Here is a 10,000-nt window from a genome sequence, read left to right on the forward strand (position 1 = left end):
GTATTGTAGTATATGTGAGTTGTAATATAATATTGTAGTATATGTGAGTTGTATTATAGTATTGTAGTATATGTGAGTTGTAATATAGTATTGTAGTATTGTGTTATATGTGAGTTGTATTATAGTATTGTAGTATATGTGAGTTGTAATATAATATTGTAGTATATGTGAGTTGTAATATAGTATTGTAGTATATGTGAGTTGTTATATAGTATTGTAGTATATGTGAGTTGTAATATAGTATTGTAGTATGTGTGAGTGTGTATTATAGTATTGTAGTATGTGTGAGTTGTATTATAGTATTGGAGTATGTGTAAGTTGCTATTTACCCACTGGGTCAAACAGCTGCATAACAGGCTGACCACACCTCTCGTGTTGCAAAATACATTTAGAAATCTATGTTATTCAATTACTGCACCCACACTGCTCGCACGCGTCAACGAGCGTCTGCGTTTCCAAGGGCTACAATAGAACTCCTTTCTATTTCTGAGGCAGATCACGCTGAAAGTCCTGCCTCTCCCATCTCCTCATTGGTTTATAGAAGCAGGTACCCACGTGCCATCTTCTCATTGGTTTATAGAAGCAGGTACCCACGGTGCCATCTCCTCATTGGTTATACCCACGTGGGTGATAGAAAGATGAACTGTGTTGCCGGTCGGTATAGTAATACTATAAAAGTTTAGATGCCAATCACCATATAAGTTCCAAGATGAAAAAGCCTGGAAGGAGGAGAGATGACTAGAAACGATTTGGTTGACCGTTTTATGTGTAGATTAATTGTCGGAGTAGAGGACCTTGTGCATTTCAGTTAAAATAACAACTCAATGTTTACATCCCAGGACAAATTAGCTAGCATCAGCAAACTAGCTAAATAGGACAAATTAGCTAGCATCAGCAAGCTAGCTAAATAGGACAAATTAGCTAGCATCAGCAAGCTAGCTAAATAGGACAAATTAGCTAGCATCAGCAAGCTAGCTAAATAGGACAAATTAGCTAGCATCAGCAAGCTAACTAGCTGAATTGCTGTACATGTTCAATGCTTTTCGACCTGTTCCCAAAGTAATGTAATTGGTTCGGAGTTTGTTTTGATATTTTAACCCGCGTGTCGTGATCGCGGTTGGTGAAAGGGGGACAAAATACACGTATGCACGAGGGCGCACGCGCGCAGCCCAGCCGGCGGAGTCAACTCCTTGCACATCTCGACAGCCAATACATCTCTGTTGCTAGGCAGAAATGTAGGTGGTACCTCTCATTGTGTGTATGTGTGTATTGTGTGTATGTCATAGGACTGTTCGTTCTTGACCTCATCTGACACATCTGGACAGCCAATCGATCTCTGTTGCCAGGCAGAACTTTAGCGATGCCTGTTCTTTCTCACTTCATCTGACTGTGACCTCGGCCCACATTCCTCCCTAATTCACTCCCTGTCCTAACTTATCCGTTGACTGAAAACAGACTGCGGCCCTTCTCCTCTCTACAGGATACCTGAGATGTACCAATATCCTGTTCTGACAGAATGTAAACATCCTGCCCTCAGTAGATCTCCATTACCCTCAGTCCTAGTTGGTGTCCAACGGTGTGTATAATGTGATGTTGGTGGACGTGTTGAGCGTGTGTTACCTGGCGTCCAGTGATCGTGACAGGATGTGCAGACAATTCACCACCGCGCCAGCATCCGTTCCTGACAACACACAGAGACTCTGTTATCAATCCGTCCATCCATCAAGCAACCAATCACTCAACCAACCAACCAATCACTCAACCAACTAACCAATCACTCAACCAACCAACCACTCACTCAACCAACCAACCAATCACTCAACCAATCAACCAATCACTCAACCAACCAACCAATCACTCAACCAACAAACCTTTTCAACCAACCAATCACTCAACGAACCAACCAATCACTCAACCAACCAATCAATCACTCAACGAGCCAACCAATCACTCAACGAACCAACCAATCACTAAACGAACCAACCAATCACTCAACGGACCAACCAATCACTCAACCAACCAATCAATCACTCAACGAACCAACCAACCAATCACTCAACGAACCAATCAATCAATCAATAATACCTGGCAAATGTAGATAGAAGATAAGTAAATAACAGCTAAACTCGTTATAAAAAGGGTCAGTAGAAATAATCACTTGTTATTCTCCGAAAACAACTCAATGGTTGGTATGTCCCATCTGTTTATCCAGATACTAATGAATGACATGTCACTGTGCTGTGACTAGAAGAGTTGAACAGGATGTGTGTCATCGTGTTTGGTGGATGAAGTGGACGCAGACAGAGAAGGCACTGCCTCAAGCCAAGCGCTCTAAACAAACCAACCATACAGCACCTGAGTTAGCTAACCCCAACACCTGTGGAGGTTTGATCGTCACAACCAACACTTACTAACCATTGTGTGTACCCAGAGATGCTGACGGTTACACAACAACAACAACAACAAGAGAGGAGATGCAGCTAGCTAAGGAGAAGAGCAAAGCAGAGCAGAAGCACAACTGTGGAGAGAGGTGGAAGTTTAGAGGGAGGCAGATAGAAGGGTTGGAGAGAGGTGGAAGTTTAGAGGGAGGCAGATAGAAAGACAGAAGGAGTGGAGAGAGGTGGAAGTTTAGAGGGAGGCTGATAGAAAGACAGAAGGGGTGGAGAGAGGTGGAAGTTTTGAGGGATGCAGATAGAAAGATAGAAGGGGTGGAGAGAGGTGGAAGTTTTGAGGGATGCAGATAGAAAGATAGAAGGGTTGGAGAGAGGTGGAAGTTTAGAGGGATGCAGATAGAAAGATAGAAGGGTTGGAGAGAGGTGGAAGTTTAGAGGGAGGCTGATAGAAGCGTTGGAGAAAGGTGGAAGTTTAGAGGGAGGCTGATAGAAGGGTTTGAGAGAGGTGGAAGTTTAGAGGGAGGCAGATAGAAAGATAGAAGGGTTGGAGAGAGGTGGAAGTTTAGAGGGAGGCAGATAGAAGGGTTGGAGAGAAATGGAAGTTTAGAGGGAGGCCAATAGAAAGATAGAAGGGGTAGAGAGAGGTGGAAGTTTAGAGGGAGGCAGATAGAAAGACAGAAGGAGTGGAGAGAGGTGGAAGTTTAGAGGGAGGCTGATAGAAAGACAGAAGGGGTGGAGAGAGGTGGAAGTTTTGAGGGATGCAGATAGAAAGATAGAAGAGGTGGAGAGAGGTGGAAGTTTTGAGGGTGTCAAGGGGGAGGCAGATGGAAAGATAGAAGGGTTGGAGAGAGGTGGAAGTTTAGAGGGAGGCAGATAGAAGGGTTGGAGAGAGGTGGAAGTTTAGAGGGAGGCAGATAGAAAGATAGAAGGGTTGGAGAGAGGTGGAAATTTAGAGGGTGTCAAGGGGAAGGCAGATGGAAAGATAGAAGGGTTGGAGAGAGGTGGAAGTTTAGAGGGAGACAGATATAGAAAGATAGAAGGGTTGGAGAGAAGTGGAAGTTTAGAGGGAGGCAGATAGAAGGGTTGGAGAGAGGTGGAAGTTTAGAGGGAGGTAGATAGAAAGATAGAAGGGGTGGTAACATAGAAAGGAGAGGGTGTTCTGTAATGATGATGAAACAGGAAGGGGTGAAAGACATTGATCGAGATATCAACGGATGGAAAGAGACAGAGATTGGGGTAGAGAGAGAGAGATTGAGAGACAGAGATTGGGGTAGAGAGAGAGAGAGATTGAGAGACAGAGATTGGGGTAGAGAGGGAGAGATTGAGATAGAGCTATTGATTTAGAGAGATCGCGATAGAGGGATTGAGAGAGAGAAATTGAGAGAGAGTGAGAAAGAAAGAGAGCGATAGAAACAGACAGACAGACAGAGACAATGAGAGAGACAGAGAGAGATGGATATTGATGTAGAGAGACAGAGAGAGATGAGATTGATGTAGAGAGATGAGATTGATGTAGAGAGATGGTAAGAGAGATGGATATTGATGTAGAGAGATGGTAAGAGAGATGAGATTGCGAGGTGACCAACAGGCATCAGTCCACCATGCAGGTTCAGGATCCTTACCAAAGAGAGATACTCTGTGTCTCACCAGAGCTGCCAACTTACAGAAGATACTGAGGGAGGAGGAGGAGTAAGAGGAGGAGTAAGAGGAGGAGGAGGAGAAAAGGAGGAGTGGAGAATGAAAGGAAAGGGAGGGTATGGGAGGATAGGAAGGGAGGACCGGAATGAAAAATAAGTTGGTTAAGGTCAAACGGTCCAAGGAAATGAAGTAGATTCCATAAAAGAGGAGAGGAATGGAGTAACAAGGAGAGGAGGCGATATAAGGAGATAGGGAGTACAACAGACAGAGTATAACAAGCAAGGTATTGTGCGAAAGGTTTTAGGCAGATCATTTTTCTTTAAAAAAAAGATCAACGATTCTGAGTTTTAAAAAAAAGACGTACCATGTGATCTTGCACCTAGAGCCCTGGTACTACGGCATATCTTTGGTATTACTCTCAAAGCCTTTGGCGATCAACGTACCTGGCGATCATTTCCTTCTCCTTGTTGGAGGAGTGGCCTCCACTGCCCAGCAACTTGGCAGGCGTGGAGAGGAAGTAGAGGCAGTGGTTCTTAAAGTATTGGTTGACCAGCGGCAGGAGAATCTACCACACAGAGACGGAGAGGTGAGTGTCAATCAGATCACAGTGTTAGAGCTCCCAAAGATGCTAACAGCTAGGCTAATGGACTAACAGTTAGACTACTGGGCTAAAAGCTAGGCTACTAAGCTAACAGCTAGGCTAATAATGTAATGGTCTAACAACTAGGATAATAATAAGCTAACAGTTTCCAAAAGCCCCTGGTGCAAAATGAGTTTGACACCCTTGGGTCTAATGGGCTAACTGCTAGGCTAATGAGCTAAGCTAATGGGCTAACAATGAGGCTATTGGGCTTACAGCTAAGCTAATGGTCTAACAACTAGGTTACTGAGCTGACAGCTAGGGATAATGGGCTAACAGATGGGCTAATGTGCCAACAGCTAGGCTAATAGGATAACAGCTTGGATAATTAATCCTCATCTCACTTTGGCAAAGAACTTTATCTCCTGTTCGTGTGGAGACTTCTCCACTCTGCCACTGCTAACCACAGCCTCTGTAGGGAGAGAGAGAGAGAGAGAGAGAGAGAGAGAGAGAGAGAGAGAGATCTACCTCACTTGCTTTGGCAATGTTAACACATGTTTCCCATGCCAATAAAGCCCTTGAATTGAATTGAATTGAGAGAGAGAGAGAGAGAGAGAGAGAGAGAGAGAGAGAGGGAGAGGGAGAGGGAGAGGGAGAGGGAGAGGGAGAGGGAGAGGGAGAAGGAGAGGGAGAGGGAGAGGGAGAGGGAGAGGGAGAGGGAGAGAGAGAGAAAGAAAGAGAGAGAGAAAGAGGGAGAGTGAGAGTGAGAGGGAGAGAGACAGAGAGAGAGAGAGAGCAGCCTCAGTCACACAGGGATTACATCATGACCACATGATCTGACCAGGAATACCTCCTCTGGTTCCACTTACTGGTATGATGTACGAGATACAGTATTTATGACATGCGCCAGATGAAGAATCAGTAAACTCATTCTACCCTAACCCATCCCTCTGCCCTCCCTATCCCCCTTTACAGTACCCAGATGGGCGATGAACTCCTGGGCAATATCCATCCACTTCAGTAGCTTCTGGAGGAAACCATAGGCAAACCTCTTCTCTATGGAGGAGATGTCCTGTTCCATGTCCTTTGGGCCCCTGAGGTGATAAAGAGGGATGGAGAGAGGAGAGGAAGGAGGAGAGGAAGGAGGAACAGGAAGGAGGAGAGGAAGGAGGAGAGGAAGGAGAGGAAGGAGAAGAGGAAGGAGGAGAGGAAGGAGAGGAAGGAGGAGAGGAAGGAGAGGAAGGAGGAACAGGAAGGAGGAGATGAAGGAGGAACAGGAAGGAGGAGAGGAAGGAGGAGATGAAGGAGGAACAGGAAGGAGGAGAGGAAGGAGGAACAGGAAGGAGGAGAGGAAGGAGGAACAGGAAGGAGGAGAGGAAGGAGAAGAAGGAGGAGAGGAAGGAGAGGACAGGAAGGAGAAGAAGGAGGAAAGGAAGGAGAGGAAGGAGGAGAGGAAGGAGAGGAAGGAGGAAAGGAAGGAGGAGATGAAGGAGGAACAGGAAGGAGGAGAGGAAGGAGTAGAGGAAGAAGGAGAGGAAGGAGGAACAGGAAGGAGGAGAGGAAGGAGGAGAGGAAGGAGAGGAAGGAGGAGAGGAAGGAGGAACAAGAAGAAGGAGAGGGAGGAGGAGAGGAAGAGGTAGTGAGTTATTTACATGGGATACAACTTGTTGATAGAATATGAAGCAGAGCAGTGAGTGCTACAGTATTGTACCTAGTGACGGCGTATCCGTTGAGCTGCAGGAACTTGAGAAGGTCCTGGGCTTTCTCTCTGTCTCTGGCCTTCTCCTTAGCCGTCAAGGTGTCATAGGGTACCAGCAGGGGATGGGAACCGCCACCTGGACAACACACTCATCATACTGTGTTTCTATTGCTGTGAGGAACCTTTATTTATTTCAAAAGTGTCCTATGCAAACAGACTGACATCATGAATATAATTATTACGGGTTAAAGATTCTAATTTCGATCAAAACAACCCTCGACGGGCAGAGACGTTGAACGTTAAAAACCCTGACAGCTGCCCGTCCCTTTCCTCTCACCTTTTCCCATCAGCTCCATCTTCTTCTTCCTGCCCCAGGTGTTGTGGTAGTTTTCAGCCAGCTGCTCAGCCATGGACTAGAGAGAGAGAGAGAGAGAGAGAGAGAGAGAGAGAGCGAGAGAGCGCGAGAGAGAGGGAGATGGAAAGAGAGAGAGAGAGCGAGAGAGAGAGAGAGAGAGAGAGAGAGAGGGGGGGGAGAGACAGAGAGAGAGAGAGAGATGGGCGAGAGATGGGCGAGAGAGAGAGAGAGAGAGAGAGAGAGAGAGAGAGAGAGAGACAGAGAGAGAGAAAGAGGATCACAAGGTACATCAATCTATATGTCACCGGTGACAGTGAACAATAGTAAACTACCTCCCATACCCTGTCCCCCACCAAACCAATACGACAGATTGCTGATCATATTGTGTTGACCATCGACTAGAGTTCCAGTTTCCAGTTTGTTCCTTACCTGCAGCTCTCTGGACAGCGCCATGGAAGTGATGTCCACAGGCGAAGGGCTGTAGCCATGGCTGGGGTCATAGGTCGCCTGAGCAGTCTGGGAGATCTTCCGTGTGCTGGTCTTCAGCTCCACCTTCTCTCCCTCCCCTGCTTGAGCCTTCTCCATCGTCCACTCCCAGGCCAGCATGGCCTTAACGGACTCCTTGATGGGCCAACGGTAGATCTCCTTGTCCTTCTCGGAGAAGGTCTTGTAGGGACGCAGCATGGGGTGTGTCTTGGCGTTTTCATCCAGCACCTCTCCGTACGACCAGTTGTTCTGGATCTGAGAGCAGATACATAAAAGCATCATTACACTCAACAACAAAACAACGATTTTCTCCCTGAAGTCTCCAGATCTCCATCGGTAGATGGTGATGTAGATGTGTCGTAGACGCGGGATGAAAGAGAGGTGAGGAGTAAAACTCACCTTTTCGAAGGCCCACTTGTCGTGAGTGTGTTCTGCATACTTGTTGATGAAGGCATCCAGCTTCTCTGGGATAATGGTGCTGAGAAGGACAAAACAGGTGGAGAGTTATCGCTGCGTGAGACACACTGCTAAACACACTGCTAACACACTGCTAACCTGCTAACACACTGCTAACCTGCTAACACACTGCTAACACACTGCTAACCTGCTAACACACTGCTAACCTGCTAACACACTGCTAACCACTCTACTGTGTAAATATAGCGTCGAGGGTTTTCCACACCAGGTGAATTTAAATCAGGAAAAAAAACCCTGGCCTTAAACTAGGGCCTGGAGTTTCTCCTGGACAGGAGTGTCACACGTGATCAGGAAAACGGACAATCTCCAGACTGCCGACGACCCCCGTCCCATTCTCACTTGGTGGTCTCCACGGGTTTGGGGTCAAAGTTCCCCTCGGCGTCCACCGAAGCCTTCTTCTCCGTGTTGGAGGAGTAGCTGGCGTCCACATAGTCAGGGGGGATGGCGCCAGCGATGGCACAGATACATGGCATGGCAATCTTAAATAGCTCGGCATCGAATTTCTAGAACAGATTGAAAGGGAAAGAAAGAGATGGAGAGGGAGAGAGAAGGGGAGAGGGAGGGGGAGGTAGAGGGAGAAGGAGAGAGGGAGAGAGAAGGGGAGAGGGAGGTGGAGGTAGAGGGAGAAGGGGGGAAAAGGGGAGAGGGGTGGGGGAGGGGGCGGTAGAGGGAGAAGGGGAGAGGGAGGGAGAAGGAGAGAGGGGTGGGGAAGGTAGAGGGGGAAGGGGAGAGGGAGAGGGGGAGGGGTGGTGGAGGTAGAGGGAGAAGGGGAGAGGTAGAGGGGGAGCGGTGTGGGAGGTAGAGGGAGAAGGGGAGAGGGAGGAAGAAGGAGAGAGGGGTGGGGAAGGTAGAGGGGGAAGGGGAGAGGGAGAGGGGGAGGGGTGGGGGAGGTAGAGGGAGAAGGGGAGAGGTAGAGGGGGAGGGAGAGGGGAGGTAGTGGGAGAAGGGGAGAGGTAGAGGGGGAGGGGGAGGTAGAGGGGAGGTAGAGGGAGAAGGGGAGAGGGAGAGGGGGAGGGGTGGGGGAGGTAGAGGGAGAAGGGAGAAGGGGAGAGGTAGAGGGGGAGGTAGAGGGAGAGGGGGAGGGGGAGGGAGAGGGGAGGTAGAGGGAGAGGGGGAGTGAAAGTGAGAGCGAAGTCACAGGAAGTGCCAAGTAATACAACGTCTTCCAGGACCCAAACTACCCCGTTTATAATAATATACCACAGTACAGTCATATCGTTCTGACCTTGTGCGCCAGAGACTCGAAGATTCCCCAGAAGAGTTTCCGCGACAGGTGAAGCTCCTCCTCTGACGACACCCCAAAGTTGGCCCAACCGTTAGGCAGGCAGTAGTACTTCCAACAACGCTCATAGTGATTGGTCAGGAGCTTCAGAGGCATCTTAGCAAACTCGTTGAGTATTGGCACGTCAAACACCAGCTTCCTCAGCAGATGCTGCAGCATAGAAGGCCGAAGGTACCTGAGGGGACAAAGGTAAAAGTTAAGTGTAGTATACAGTATATGAAAGTTAAAAAAGGTAAAAGTTATTATATTATTCGTAAAGGTTTAAACGTTTAATCCAAAGATGTGTCAGAGGGTTGTGGTTGTCGCGTACTTGACGAGGGACATGAGGCACTCCTCGATGACGTCTCTCTGAGCCTTGGTGAGGGCTCGCCCGCGCGACAGCCTATAGATGGTGTGCAACATGGAGTCAATCATGATGGCGCGGTGGTCGGTGCCCGCGAACAGAGGGGCACACTTGGTGATGAGGGGCAGCACAGCGGAACACAGGTATCGGTTCAGAGCCAGAGCCATCTCTGTGGTGCTGAATGCCAGCTAGGGGGGACGGACAGACAGACAGAGAGACAGAGAGACAGAGAGACAGAGAGACAGACAGACAGACAGACAGACAGACAGACAAAGAGGGAGAGAGATGTTATTCACGTTGTTTAGCCTTCAGTATAATAAATAGAGACATGGTTCCAAGGTTCCAATAGAGACATGGTTCCAAGACAATAGAGACATGATTCCAAGACAATAGAGACATGGTTCCAAGACAATAGAGGCATGGTTCCAAGACAATAGAGGCATGGTTCCAAGGTTCCAATAGAGACATGGTTCCAAGACAATAGAGACATGGTTCCAAGACAATAGAGGCATGGTTCCAAGACAATAGAGGCATGGTTCCAAGACTATAGAGACATGGTTCCAAGACAATAGAGACATGGTTCCAAGACAATAGAGACATGATTCCAAGACAATAGAGACATGGTTCCAAGACAATAGAGACATGGTTCCAAGACAATAGAGACATGGTTCCAAGACAATAGAGGTATGGTTCCAAGACAATAGAGACATGGTTCCAAGACAATAGAGGTATGGTTCCAAGACAATA

General features: G+C 47.7%; 1 protein-coding gene across 1 annotated transcript in view; it reads right to left on the reverse strand.

Moving 5' to 3' along the window:
- LOC139382922 (ryanodine receptor 1b (skeletal)) overlaps positions 1–10,000 on the reverse strand; it is a 290,972-nt gene that overhangs the window by 19,998 nt on the left and 260,974 nt on the right. Inside the window, exons 50-61 of the mRNA XM_071127194.1 lie at positions 9,221–9,441; positions 8,854–9,085; positions 7,968–8,131; positions 7,551–7,629; positions 7,095–7,406; positions 6,648–6,723; positions 6,323–6,446; positions 5,590–5,705; positions 5,016–5,083; positions 4,475–4,596; positions 4,016–4,065; positions 1,621–1,681 (exon numbers count right to left, since the gene is read on the reverse strand). Of these exons, the coding sequence (XP_070983295.1) occupies positions 1,621–1,681; positions 4,016–4,065; positions 4,475–4,596; positions 5,016–5,083; positions 5,590–5,705; positions 6,323–6,446; positions 6,648–6,723; positions 7,095–7,406; positions 7,551–7,629; positions 7,968–8,131; positions 8,854–9,085; positions 9,221–9,441 (1,625 nt within the window). The remainder of the gene's footprint in view (positions 1–1,620; positions 1,682–4,015; positions 4,066–4,474; positions 4,597–5,015; positions 5,084–5,589; positions 5,706–6,322; positions 6,447–6,647; positions 6,724–7,094; positions 7,407–7,550; positions 7,630–7,967; positions 8,132–8,853; positions 9,086–9,220; positions 9,442–10,000) is intronic.

This window comes from Oncorhynchus clarkii, chromosome 24, assembly GCF_045791955.1.
Source record: "Oncorhynchus clarkii lewisi isolate Uvic-CL-2024 chromosome 24, UVic_Ocla_1.0, whole genome shotgun sequence".
NCBI lineage: Eukaryota > Metazoa > Chordata > Actinopteri > Salmoniformes > Salmonidae > Oncorhynchus > Oncorhynchus clarkii.